Source organism: Lycium barbarum, chromosome 4, assembly GCF_019175385.1.
Source record: "Lycium barbarum isolate Lr01 chromosome 4, ASM1917538v2, whole genome shotgun sequence".
Taxonomy (NCBI): Eukaryota; Viridiplantae; Streptophyta; class Magnoliopsida; order Solanales; family Solanaceae; genus Lycium; species Lycium barbarum.
Genome location: NC_083340.1, coordinates 41,358,249 through 41,373,370, shown reverse-complemented (window position 1 = coordinate 41,373,370; position 15,122 = coordinate 41,358,249). Strand labels below are relative to the sequence as shown.

At 36.8% G+C, this 15,122-nt stretch overlaps 1 protein-coding gene across 1 annotated transcript; it reads right to left on the bottom strand.

Annotated features, from left to right (window-relative positions):
- Positions 1 to 1,843: 1,843 nt before the first annotated feature.
- Positions 1,844 to 3,790, bottom strand: LOC132635934 (protein ANTAGONIST OF LIKE HETEROCHROMATIN PROTEIN 1-like). The gene has a single exon (XM_060352551.1). It carries the CDS (start codon positions 3,666 to 3,668, stop codon positions 2,091 to 2,093), a length of 1,578 nt encoding a protein of 525 aa, XP_060208534.1. The 5' UTR covers positions 3,669 to 3,790; the 3' UTR covers positions 1,844 to 2,090.
- Between the last annotated feature and the right edge of the window lie 11,332 nt (positions 3,791 to 15,122).

Below are 15,122 nucleotides of genomic sequence, written 5' to 3'. Positions count from 1 at the left end.
AAACAAATATTTATGATTATGCTTAGATCCTAAACTTCAAATTTTTTTCTTATATCCGTGCCCAATCAAAGCGCATCACATAAAATGGGACAGAGAAAGTATTAATTTGCTTATTCTTCTCTAGTATAGTATAATAAAATTTGAAAAAATTGTTACCTGACTTGGTGGAATGATATGAGTTATCTAGGACTCCTAGTGAACAATTTTTATAGTGTAATCAAACCACCAGAAATTTCAGTACATATTCCTAGGTACTCTACTCAATATATTAGTTCTAACAATCTTAATTTCTCCCTCCTAGAACTGGTGGTATATATCTCTTATGAGTACTGTATTCATTAAGTCACTAAGTTTTACTATTGATTTTCTATACAACAGCTAGAAATTGCAGAGAGGTGGACAAAGCAAGATATCGTGTTTTTTCAAGGATGACGGAACGAATTGTAGGGTTGAAGGCTATCAAATAGCCAAATATAAACAGTAATTAGGATAAAAATAATTTAAATATGAACTGAATAAACAATACCAAAAATTAAAATTATGCCATGTAGGTAACATTCGTTTTATTTTAGCGTAAATCTCGCGGTTTGCACTCTTTAAGTCTTATCATACATTTGAATACAGTGCTTTATTTGGTGGTGGTTATTCAAAATAAAAAGCTTGATTGACGACACCACACTACTATGCTTGCTAACTCTGTGTTGTAATTTATTAATATAAAATTGACAACAGTTTGCAAACGTTACTCTAACTATAAAACAGCCATTTCCATTTCTGAATCATATTTTTAATACTTTTCCCATCGTTCAGTTACCAGTCTAGTGTGAACAGAATCTGTGGGCTAAGCATGATTCAACGCGTTTTGCACACCACTTCAGTTGTTCAAATCTCTCTTCTATAATTTTTTATTGGTAAATGACATCTGTTTTGTCTAGATTCAGTATATAGAAAATGATAAAAAGAATGATGTCTAGGTAACCAAATCGATTACAATTTCTCTGAAATAGACAAGGGCTTGGTGAGTTTGAAGCCACCATCTTGACAAGAAACCATGGAGATCATTATCATTAAACTAATAAAATCGATTGTTACGCAATCTATCAGTCCTTATTAGTTGAATTTATTGTTAAATATATTGTATATAGTGGGAAGGGGCCAATTTTTCATCCAACATGCCACCAAAATTTCTGAGGCATTAGATTGACTAATCTTAATTTAAATTAACTTGCTTTTTGAAGCCTTGCTTAAGGCTAATCTAGTCCTAAAAGAAAGCATGTTTATTTGGTGGTACATCTCCTCTGTAAGGGTATTGAAGGTGATTAGCATCAAACTTGAATATACCTGTGATATCATATGATGTATTATACCCGCTTAACATGGTCTAATCTTGGCTTAAATAATTTTAGAAAAGATATAATGCGTTTTAAATTGGAAATAAGAAGTAATTACTTCAAACTGTTTTAACCTTAGACTTCCAATTATAACTAGTACATCTTGGAAATCAATAAATTTCAGTCAGATTCCATAGGTTCTTAGTTTAAGTTGAAAGTGATTTCCCACTGCTTGCTGTCCTATTTTAAATTGTCAGCAAGATTCATACAACAAACTTAGTTTATCCTCATCATTATTATATTTAAAGGGTACTAAACGAGTCATACTTCAAAAGATGTTGAAAACTACCCCTTTAAAGTAACCACTCCCAAGAATGTTTTATTGCTGCTATGAGCATTTCTTAAAACCATAGAATAACACACATATGGATGAAAACATACTGCTAAAATTGAACACTTCTGATGTACAACAAACAAGGGGAGAAAGAGAATTACAAGTAATTGACAATATGTAAAAGAAAGAATTTATGTTTTGCCAAGTCAATTTCTTCTATCAATCCCTAATTCAAGTATGAAATACAATGTCTGCAATTTCAGTGTATGCTATGGCCTAGAAAGCAACATTTTCATCAGTTTGCACAAAGGGGAAGATTAGACTATCCCCTTGACTAACATTGATAAATAAAAACAAATGTGAAATGTAACAACTTAAAAGAATTACATAAATTAACAAGACAAATAATCAAAGTTAAACTCCTTTCATGACAGGAAAGAAGTACCAGCATGGTTATGGTGCAAAAGATTATGAGCAATGGAATCCCTCGCAAGCCTAGCAGTAGTCGATCTCAATTGAATCTCGGGAACCATCTCATCATCAACGAGCTCAAAGTTAAGCTCCGGATCCATCTCCTCGTTCCTCATCTCGCATATATTATGCAAGACGCAGCACGCCCCTAACACCACAGGCAAATCTTGAAGTTTCACCTCTGTTCTTTTCTGCAAACAAGACCATCTCCTTTTCAACCTCACAAACGCCTCTTTCCCGATTCTCTGAACCTCACCAATCTTCTCATTAAAAGCATGTTGAGTCCAAGTCAAATGCTGTTGTGTATAAGGCACTAAAACCCAATCCATCAAAGGGTATCCACTACTCCCAACAATCCAAACACCATTCAATAACCCTGTATTCGCCCTTTGAAAAAGGGCGGATTTTTCAAGTACCTGATCATCAGGCATCGAACCAGGCCAACCGATACACACGTCAGTAAACACACCCCTCGGATCAACAACACCTTGCACAGTAATTGAGTACGACGTCTTCTGATTCCTCTCCGTATGCCTCTTATTAAAATAAGCTGCAACACTAATTTTCGGAGCAATTATCGGTATATGAGTTGTATACATTGATCCAACAACTTTAGGGATCCCTGACATAGCCTCATACTCATCCTTTATATTCCTCATTTTCTCTTCATCAGGCCACTGCAGATACTTAGGCATCAAAACAGTCCTAATCGCGGTACAAACCTCTAGCACCAACTTATGGCAAGTCGAAATCCCTAACCCGAACCTCTTCGAAACCAACCTAAGAGGCTCACCAGTAGCCAATCTCCATATACAAACCGCGACACGTTGCTTCACAGGTACAGCATCTCTTAACATAGTATTCTCTTTAGCGACGACAGAATTCAATTCATTACATATCAGCTCAAATGTATCTTTCCCCATTCGAAACGCTTTCTTGAATTCCTCTTCAGGGAAATCAGGACTGTTACATTGATCCCACCAAGCTTTTGATCTGTTCTTCACCCACAACCTCCTTTGGGGGGCGCCTTTTTCGCTGTTATTACTCGCTTTATTGTTACTCGAAATGTTTTTTTCCTCTTCAACAACTGTAGCACCAAGAGCACAAGCAATAGCAGAATTCCCTCGCCCTTTTCTTTTTCGAACACCATCTAACTGTTCTATATCCGAATGATGCTGTTGAACATCTGAGTAATAATCCCACATCACTTGAGTTGTTTTCTTGTGATTCGCTTCGAATAACAGTTTTTTCTCTTCCTCTTCCTTAACAAATCCCTCTTGTTCAGACTTTTCTTGTTCTTCAAGTAACAACAATGATGTTATTATCTCTTTTAGCTCCTTTGTTTTCACAACACCTTGATTTTCCACATCATTTTCATTACTTGGGGTTTCTTGAATTGGTTCTTTTCTTTTTCGACGACGTTTATTGGGCAAGTTGTTATCATTCATTTGAACAAGTGTTTTTTCAAGGAATTCACGGATATAGGTTTGGGAAAAGCTAGAATTTTCTGGGAAAGAAGGGAGTTGCTTCATATATGAGGCAAAAAAGGGGATGCAAGTAAACTGTTTGAGGAAATGTGTGAACGCATAGAGACTTTTGGAATATAACAAGATGTATTTGTGTTGAAAGAGGGGACATGTATTATATATGCAGAAGTAAAAGGCTGGAATTAATTAATGAAGAAAATGAGGGGTTTTTTTTAAGAAGAAAACGTGTGTGAATGGTATGAACGCGGCTTTGGATTTGAAGGAAGTTTCGAGGGTGGAAGAAAACAGACTTGTTTGTTTTGGGGTGGGGTGGGGGGCGGGTAAAAGGGGCGTGGGGTGGGGAAAAAGATAAGAGGTAGGTGATGAAGACGGTGACTGGAGACTTTGGAGAGTTGAAAACAACATGGTTGGGCAATTTGTGATGATTTTGGCCTTGTATTTACCAAAAAAAAAAATCTTTTGACAAGGGGTGGGGTTGTTGTTTTTACTTATTTTGTGTTATCTAATTTGAGTTTATTCCTTTTTTTTTAAATTATTAAATTGTTTCAATAATATGTTGTCCTAGTCAGTTTATTGTTCATATTCTATTACGGACTACGTCTAGTTCAAAATAAGCGTTCGCTTAATCTTTTTATTTTAGTTTAAAATAAGTGTCCACTTATATAATTAAGAAGAAATTTATTTTATTTTTTCAGATATGCCGTTATTAAGTGTTAAGTGATCAAATCCTAATGTTCAAGTTAATAGTAATATGCAAAATTTAATTATATAGTTTAATCAAAGTATCCATTTTTTTTCTAGTGGTTAATATTTTCTTAACGGATGTGCTAAAGACTAAGTTGACTCTTATTTTAAACCGGAGGGTGTAGTACTTTTCAGTAATGTTAACTCACACTTTAAATGTTATTATTAATATTTTTTAACTTTTCCCTGATATGAAACTAATAATTATGGTACTATTTGCTGCTGTTTCTTATTTTATGGAGTAACTTTTTGGGGATGTTAAATTACAATTTAACTGTTATGGTTTTCCCTTTTTAAATAATTTGTAATGGTACAACATTAAGCTTTAAGGATTAATTAAAAGGGAATAGAAAAAGGACATTATTCAATTACTCTTATTCGATGTTTTCAATTTAACTTTGAATGGTTCCCGATATGTAACGTGTTTCTGAAGATGATTAGAACTCCATTAATAAGTTTTGTGAATTGAACAAGAAATAAGAAAAGAAGATGATCGAGAGAGAAGAAGAAGAATTCAATTATTAGATTGAAGAAACTAGAGAAGATTCATTGATCATAAGAGAATGATTAAGTGTACATTTACAATGTGATATATCATGTATATATACCCGTATATCAGTAGCTATACTAACTAACTCAACTTCACAACGTTAATTACAACAATAACTAACATAACTGTAAACTTGACAGCTCATTAACAGCTCACTAATCACCTAATAAACTAACTACACTAACTGCTAACTTGGATTATTTTCTTCAACATTCCCCCTCATGCTAGGTGGCATGAATACGTTTAACACACCTAACTTGGAATTTAGATAGTGATGTTGCACTCTTGTGAGTCCTTTGGTGAGTAGGTTTGCAGGTTGCTCATTTGTTGAAATGTATTGAGTTTGTACCTTTCCTTGCTGTATTTTTTCCCTAATGAAATGACAATCAATCTCAATATGTTTTGTTCTCTCATGATAAACTGGTTTTTTGCAGATTTTTGTATGGCCGATTTACTATCACTATAGATGATTATAGGTAGTTTAACTTCCACCTCCAATTCTGTTAGTAATCCTAGTAACCAAGTGAGTTCTGAGAGTGCAGATGCCATGCTTCTGTAGTTTGCTTCTGCAGAGCTTCTACATATAGTTGTTTGCTTTTTTGACTTCCAAGATACAAAAGATTCACCTAACTTGACTAGAAATCCTGACACTGATTTCCTAGTGTGAGGACATGTTGCCCAATCAGCATCACAGCACACACTCATAGTCTGAATAGGCTTGCTTGACATCAGTATACCTTGGCCAGGTTGAGCTTTAATGTATCTCACAATCCTTAAGGCAACATCCATACGACTCTTCTTTGGTCGTTGTAAGTATTGACTTAGAGTTTGTACTCCAAATGCAATATCTGGTCTAGTGACAGTTAGGTATAATAGTTTCCCTATCAATCTTTAGTATGCAGCTACATCTGTTAGTAGTGGATTTTTAGTGTCCTTGACCCTTTCACTGCTTTTTTCTTTTAAATGATCATCATACTCTTTTGGTGTTAGCGTTGCATTTGTGTCAATTGGAGTACATACTGGTTTAGCAGCTGACAAACCAAGTTCTGAAATTAACTCCAAAGAGTATTTCCTCTGATGCATCAAAATTCCTTTTTTAGATCTGGCAAACTCTAAGCCAAGAAAGTACTTCAACTCTCCCAAGTCCTTTATTTTGAATACTTGTTGTAAGGATGCTTTTGCTTCTTCAATTTGAATTAGGCTGTCACCAGTTACTAGTATATCATCAACATACACCAATATAACCACAGCTTCTACTTTCCTCTTTTTAACAAACAATGAATAATCATGTTGTCTTTGTACAAGCTGCAACTTTACTAATGTCTCTTTCAACTTTGCATTCCATTGTCTTGGAGCTTGTTTTAGTCCATATAAGGATTTTGTGAGTCTGCAAACTTGTTTAGATGTCTTAGATTCCCCCCTGACCACAAAGCCTTGTGGAAGATCCATGTAAATTTCATCAAATAGATCACCTTGTAAGAATGCATTCTATACATCCATTTGATGGATATGCCAATTCTAAGAAGCTGCAATGGACAACACTATCCTTATTGTCACCATATTTACCACAGGAGAGAAAGTCTTTTGGTAATCAATTCCTTCCTGTTGACTGTACCCTTTGGCAACTAGTCTTGCTTTAAATATTTCTATCTCCCCAGATGTTGTGTACTTGATCTTATATACCCACTTACAACCAATAGGTTGTTTTCCTTCTGGTAAGCTACCAATCTCCCAAGTGTTGTTGCTTTGTAAAGCATTTATCTCAGCTTGCATAGCATTCACCTATCTTGGATCCTTAGTTGCTTCCTTGTATGTTTTTAGTTCTGAAATAGTAGAGAAAGCAATTAAGTAATTTTGATATTTAGTAGCTAAGTTGACATAAGACACATAGTTTGAGATTGGAAAGGGTGTATCCTGGTTTATAGAGTTTAAGGAGACAAAATCCTCCATCCCGATTAGAGGGTGTTTGCCCCTTATAGAGACTCTAGTTGGTTTGCAGCCAGTGCTTGTAGTATTGGTTCTTGAACTGCTTGATGCTCTTGTTGTTCCTCTTGATGTGGTTCTTGAGGTTGAACTTCTAGATAGTGTACTTCATTATCATCTGGTCGAGATATAGTACTCAAGTCACCTGTCTCATTGTGAATAGGAGCCGTGGTAGATGTAGGATCATTAGCAGAAATAGTATACACAGGTTCTTCATTATGAGGAACCTCAACTTTTTTGAAAATTGGTGGATCAGCTAGATTTTGCCTAAAAGGGAACATAGTTTCTTTAAACACTACATCTCTATTGACAAAAAATGATTTATGAGTCAGATCATACAATACATAGCTTTTCTGTACTTCTGAGTATCCCATGAATACTGCAGTTTCTGTTCTAGACTGCAGTTTATCAGTTTGTTGCACAATTTTTGTATGACATAAACATCCAAACACTTTAAAATGACTCAGAGAGGGTTTTCTTTTGTGAAGCTTCTCATAAGGTGAAACGCCAACTACATATAATGGCATTCTATTTATGATATATACTGCAATTTGTACACAATATCCCCAGAATTCTATGGGATATGTCACGACCCAACCGGAGGGCCATGACGGGCACCCGGTGCTAACCCACCCGGGCACCTCTTATCGTACATTCATATTCCCATCTAGGTGAGCCACATGGCTTACGCATGATTTCTATACATTAATAATGCTAAACTCATAGGGCATCACCACATTTATAACATCATTCACAACTATGCCCACATCCATATACACAAGCCGACGAGGCTATCAAAATAATATACAAAATATGAGCCGATAAGGCTGCAAGACATCTAACCATACACAATTTTCTACGAGCCTCTAAGAAGAGTATGTAACATCATATAGGCGGGACAGGACCCCGCCATACCCATATGTATGTACACAAAAGAATAATACCCAAAAGCTACAGCTCCGAATCAAATGGAGCTCCTCTATGCAGTCTCTGACACAAGCAGTCTATGGGTCGAGTCTATCTCCCTGTCCACCTGCGGGCATGACACATCGTCCACAAACAAAAGGACGTCAGTGCAAATAATGTACTGAGTATGCAAAGCATGATCAACATCATAATAGAAACGTAAGAAATAACATAAGATAGAGAGGTCATGAGATAATGAAGCCATTTATACCTCTAACATTGTTCATCGTATTTACTTATCCCCTTTCTAATGGGAACCTTCCATTTCATACATTTATACGTGTAGTAGTATCATACCCAACCATAGAGGTTCGGTGTCTTACATACCCGTCCATGATAAGGTTCGGTGTTATATGTACCTGGCCCTACCAAGACTCAGTGTTATCCGTACCCAACTACAGTGGTGTGCGCGCGATAGATATCATACCCGGCCATGTAAGCTCGGTGCTCTTAGTAGTCATACTTTAATATATATATATATATATATACACATAGAAGCACATACACGTTCTCAATATTATCATCGTCATAATCATTTTCATTATATCCTTCCTTAGAGAATCAACTATCATAGGATGGGACCAATGGTATCATGAGATTTATCAAGAATCATGAGCCTTAGAGATTCTAGGAATGAAGTCATTTGGAAGACGCTATGGAACTCATATGAAGGTATTTGGCAATGGGACCATGCCTTAATGAAAGAAGGATTAGCCTTACATACCTCGTCGTCTTCTTAACTACTTAACATTCACCGTTGAAGCTTGAAAAATCTACATTTAAAAGGATCCATACCTTGGTTAAGCCTTAAAGATACTCTTAAATCCAAACTAGAGCAATTGATGAATTAACGAAAATTGGGCAGCATTTCCCCTATTTCATCGACTTCCACCATATCACAAAACAACTCCCAAATAACGATAATAACATCTATAATATCATAATCATGTAGTCACATTCCATTAAGTCTTCCATATTCATTCTCACATTCTACTTACACTAGCAACTTCACACCAACCCTTTGCACATTTTTCATTGAACGTGTCTCATCATCATTATTACTTTCTATAGCAAGATTATATCCATATCTTACTAATAATCATAACTCAAGTTAGCTTAAAACTCATTTTCTACTTTCTCCTTCCACCCAAGTTGTTCAACAACTAAACATTCTTGATAATATGTAATAAGCATGAAAACTAACCTTTTATCTCATAAGAATGAGCTTTGGAGCAAGCTATCAACTTATATGAAAACCCTAGCTTCAATACCCAAAGAATTCTTGAAGTCTAATAACCCTTGCAAGACTTCTAACACATGGATATCTTGATTCTTGCCTCTTGATCTTTAATCTCTCTTGGATTTTGGCTTGGATTAGTTTATGGAGTTGAAGAGAGGGTTTTTGGAGAGCTTTTGGATCTGATTTGTAAAATGAAATGTCCAAATAAAGTGGAGTGAAATATATAAAGCGTAACTTAAAACCCCGTCGGGCAATTCTGCGCCCATTTTGACGGGCCGTCAAAATGCTCCGTACAACTGCCCAGTCAAATATGGTTCACTGTGACTATTTTACGCTGGGTTGGTGCAATTTTACGTGTCCGTCAAAATTCCTACGGGTCGTCAAATGGTCCGTCAAAATTTTCTGCTCAGACAGTCTGTCTTGAAACACCCATAACGTTTTACTCCAATGTCAGATTGACGAACGGTTTGTTGCGTTAGAAACTAGACTCGATGAACTTCAATTGGGATAAAATAAATACACCAAAACTCCTCATATTTGAGGAGATATACCTCCCCCAATTTGGATCAAACTCCTGTCCGAAATTTTTTCCAAGTTTTCCCAAAGTTTCGACAAACTCCATTCCTTAATTTACTTGTCCTCAAATCCTTCCATAGCTTATTTCATGGGCTTAAACCCCCATAACCATAATATGGAAACATATAATCTCATATATCCTAGATGGTAACTCCAGTTTCTACGATTAGGATAACTAACACCTAAAGAATCTCAACGGACGAAACTACGAGGTGTGATATTGGCTTGAAATCTTAGTGCTCTTGTAATTTCTAGGATATGTATATGTTTCCTCTCAGCAACACCATTTTTTTGAGGAGAATAGACATAAGTGTTATAAGCTATGCGTCCATCAAAACAATGTATGAAGGGACCTGGTCTGTACCCGTTCCCTTATGCAGTGCAGTAGGTAAATGACACAAGATTTTACTGTGAAAAACTTCTTACTCAAGGGATTAAAATCACGAACTACCACGTAGGATTTCAACTCCACTAGCATGAGCAACTTTGGATTACAACTCATTGCAACCTAGGAACTAACTCCCATAGTCCCTCAACCCTTACAATGCGTTTATTGTAAGCAACACTTGACTACCTCTAGCCATGAAAACTAATACACCTAGACTAACTCTAGCCTAGTGTACCACTCAAAGGCACCCTTTGAGAATTCAATACAGTGACTAACTTTAGCCACCCACACACTAATACACTTAGACTAACTCTAGCCTAGTGTACCACTTAAAAACTTAAGGAGATAAACTTCCTACAAGCAACTTTTGAGACTTTGAGATACCTACAAACAACTTCCTTTTAGAGAAGAGTAGGTTTACAATTTAAAGAACAAAATAACAAAGAATCAACAACCTAAGGACTTAAAGCTTCTTTAGTTTTGGGATCTAGTCCTTCGGCTTGTTGAGACTTTGTTCTTGAGACCACCTCAAGAGGTGGAGACTTGCACTAAGGATGTGAGAAATTTTATTGTGCAAGCATGAATCTTTACTTCAACAAGATTTTGTATATGTAGAAAGAGAGAGTGAAGATAACAACCCATAAACTTTGACATCTGTTAAGCCACTCTGTTGATGTACTGCTGCACTGCTGCACCACTACGGTGTCAACAGCTTTACAACTATAGATTTGACTTTTCAACAATCCAGGGACCTGGTCCCTCATAAGTGGTCGATCATATCCTGCAGCTTGTGTAGAGTGACTGATAGTATCTGATTCTTCCAGAAGAATGTTAGCATATTAGGACATAAGATATCAAGAGGTTGACCAAATTCAACAAGTGAACCTGATCATATCTGGTTCCTTAGGGTTTGTCAAATCATCAAAACATAAGATAGCATAGCGTATCAATTTCCCCCTTTATGATGATGACAAACACATAAGTTTTATTCCCTATGAGGACCAGATTCCCACAACACTTGTTCCCTCTGAGAACCAGACTATTATTCTAATATCCCTAGATAGCAGCGATCAACCCCTTAATTCCTTTACATGTGGTACATCGCTTTACAATGGCACATATCATATCATCTTCCCCTTTTACCCACATCTTCCTCCTTTCACCCATATCTTCCCCTTTTGTCATCATTAAAAAGGTAGATGCAAATGAGCATAGTTAAACAATATTGCATAATTATAGAGAGATAATGCTCATCAGCAAAAAAATGTAGCACCAACCAGTATAACAAAAGTTTTAAGGACATATAAAGATGCAAATAATCAGTATAGTCTACAAAGGATAGGGATGGAAGAAAGTCCAACGATCAGAAGGATGGGAAAAGTAAAGAATGAGAGAGAGAGAGAGAGAGAGAGAGAGAGGAGGAGGAGGAATTTCATTCAAAGTCTTGAAAGGAGCTTGGCAAGGCGCCTATCTGTCGCGCGATGATCATCAACCAGCTGCTGAGTAAGTTCATTTACTTTCCTTTGAAAGGCAGCTACCTCAGTCTTCAGTTTCACATTTTCTTCCTTCAACTCTCTTACATAATTAAGTTCCTCTCCATCCTGTGCATTCTGTTGCAACTTAGCTTTTAGAATGGTAATTTCAGTATCCTTTTGAGCCAGAAAAATTGCCAACTTGTTAATCTCCTCATTTGCCTTTCCTGAGCATCTATTAAGTTTGAGATTACTGATGTATTTTCCACACTTCCTTTCTTTGGTGTACATTCGTACTCTTCCAAGGTGTATTCAGTGAACATATGCATTCTTGTACTCGAAGTTCCTTCCCCAACTTGTATTTTGAAGTGCTCGAAGATTTTGGTAAGAAAGAAGCCATATGGTATCCCATGTCTACCATCCCTAATAGTAGCTACCTTAATCATGTGCTCAAGTATAAGTACGGGTAGGCTGCTAGAGGTGAAGCTGGATAGGGCTTCAATTAGTAATAGATCAGGAATGCCAGCCATTATCCTTCTTCCTGAGCGAGGCAGGATGACTTTGTTAACCAATTCAAACATCAGCTGGTATTCAGGCTTAAGTTTTTTCTTGAAAACCCTTTCTCCCTCTATAGATCCTTCACGTTTGACAATGATGTTTAAGAAATGATATGATGTAGAGCTATTCTTTACTGAACTCAACCCATCAGCTGGGACTTGCAGGATTTCTCTAAGAATTTGTTCATCAAGTGCAAACTCGACTCCATTTACAGCTAGTAGAAGAGAGCTGTCAGACACAATTAAGTTGTTATAGAATTCAGCTACTTCAGCCTTATAAACCACATGAACTGGGTTTCAAACAAATGTCCCCATTTTTGGAATTCAATTATCTCAATCAATTGTCTGATTCTAAGCTTGAGGGCTAGTTCTAGATCGAAGACTCTACCTCTCAACACCTCTTGAGTTTTGAGAATCTCCTTTCTTTCAGACGTTTTCAGTTCTACTTTCTGTAGCTTGGAAGAAGAACAGGGTTCCTTTATCCCATTCTTAGAAATCTTATTTTGAGAGCGAGTTCTTTTTCTTTGCTGAGAGTCCTAGATTTTGGCTTATGATTCTGATCCTGCTTCATGGGTTTCAGTTTCCTCTTCAACAATCTTCCTGGAATTAATTTTTCCATGTTTTCCTATTTTTGTATTCTCTGTCAAGAAAGTAACTTCGTTCTCTTCCAATTCTCTTTCCGTTTCTCTCATATTCTCCACACAATCTGCCCTTTTAACAAGTGATGCTTCCACCTCATCTGCCATAACCCTAGACCTTCTTACTACTTTATCTCATTTTCTCAATATGCGCTTTCTTGGGCTATCTTTCACATTCCTCTCCAATTGTGCCTTACCTTGTCTCTTACTAATTGGTCCTTGTCTAGACATAGTTGTTTCAATGACCATTCCTTCTTCTTTTGACGACCTTGTAATTCATTTGAATCTTATAGGTTCATCCTCATAATTTTCTTTTTCCAACTTTCCACTAATATTCATCACAGGAGAATTGACTTCCACTAGTTTCCTACAATCAGAAATCCTTTCTAGGGGAATAGTAATTTTAAGCAAATTTTGTGAACCTGGTCCCTCTCCTGGTACTGAGGCGTTTCCTACCAAAAAGGCGTTTATTTTCTACATAGCAGAGGAACCAGGTTCCTCCAAGTTTCTTTCAGATCTCTCAACATTTTCTCCCCTTTTCAACACTTCAGCACCTAGCAGAAAATTTTCAACAATTTCTTCCTCTTTACTAGCTAGTAAGTTCAGTCTATCTCTTTTACCCTTAACTAGATTTCCTTCAAACCAGTAGTCAATAGAGAAATCAGAATGTCCTTTGTTAGATTCCTGACTGTCTATCTTATCTAGAGGGACAGAATTACCTGATTTGCTGATAAGAGTCTCATTTTCAACAAATTCCTTTGCTATCTTTTTATCTTCCTCCTTTCTGGCATTAGAACCAGGTCCGATGATCCTGTTCTTCTCCTCAATCATATTATTTCCTTCATGGTCTAGGCACTCATTTGTGGCTTCAACATCTCATTTCTTAGCTTCAGTGTCAATTTCTCATCCAGAAGATAATACCAGCAACATACCTTGACTATTGTCATTTAAGACATAACTTGTCATTTAAGACAGAATTTTCTTCAACATTTGAGGACTGAGGTTCAGTCACTAATCGTTTTGGAGTTGGATTCTTTCGGTGCCTTGCAGAGCCAGAATTTTTGGTGAGAAAGGTAGGGAGAGAGTGTTTTGGTCGGAAGATGATAGGAATTTAGAGGATGATATTTGAAGAATTGTTTTGATGAAGGATGGCATTTTTAAAGGTGGATCAAGGACATTTGGGTTAGATGGTTCCTAAGTAGAAGATTTTAGCTCAGACATATCTGATTTTTAGTAAGGAGATGATCAGAAAGAGACTTTGATGCTTGGAACGATCAAGAGAACCATAATATCAAGGGTCTTTTGACTTGGGAGAGATAATTTGGTTTTGAAAGGAAAATGTGTTACTAGAACTTAGACAGTGACACATGGACGAACGAATCTGACTATTGAGGGGGTTTCATTTAATAGTTTCAAGATTAGGCGGGAATGGTTATAATGACAAGGCACTATAATCTCCAAAAAAAAAAAATGTATAGCTAAAGGTACAAACCTGATTCAAGGTACCAGTTTCCTTGATTTTTTTTTGTTAGGACCCCATCTTCTTTTCATTAACATTGTCTAGTTTTGTCACCAGTGCAAGGAATCTCCCTAGTCAGACAGAACCTGTTTCTCCATATTGTCACTTGCTTTTCTTCTTTTGAATTTTTGACAGAAGCCTGGTTCTTCTTCATTGTTTTTTTTAAACCATCTTTTGAAGTCTCCGAGTGAGGTAAGCCATTCCTGACTCATCACCTACTGAAATTACTTTTGGCAGCAACCATGAGAGCCTGATTCTTTTCTTCCCTTGACCCCCTTCCTTCCATAGCCTTTGGGTCGGCCCTATCACATTCCTTTCTCGTCTTTGGATCTTGTTTTGACATCATCCAGATCTGTATTCATAGGAATATAGTAGTCATCACATATGCTATCACATGACTCCGAATCCTCAGCTATGATAATGTCACGTAATCTTGCATTCCACCATTCATGGCAATTTCTGTTTAATCTTAGTGGTCTTGTGATATACCGTCCTTCCTCTCGGTTAGGTGAACTATCTATGAGAAGGATCCTTTCTAGGTTTTAGCCATTTAGAAATAACTCGCTCTGATACCAATTGTTATAGGATATGCGTCCACCAAAACAATGTATGAAGGGACCTGGTCTCTACTAGTTCCCTTATGCAGTGCAGTAGGTAAATAACACAAAGCATTTTGGCGCTCGCCTTATGGTTCTCAGAAGTCTCTCCCTTCCCTTTAGAAGATCTCAGGGCTTCCGTCCCGTTTGGATCTTCAGAGCTTGATGCGCCCGAAGGAGCCATCATCATCTTACGATGGTGTGGTACGTAGTGGGTTTAGTACGCCCTGCCCAAACAAACGGCTCCGAAACAAACAAAAAGATGCGTAC

What these genes read in the sequence shown, in the direction of transcription:
- LOC132635934 (XM_060352551.1), bottom strand. Translation starts at nt 3,668, where the DNA reads ATGAAGCAACTCCCTTCTTTCCCAGAAAATTCTAGCTTTTCCCAAACC.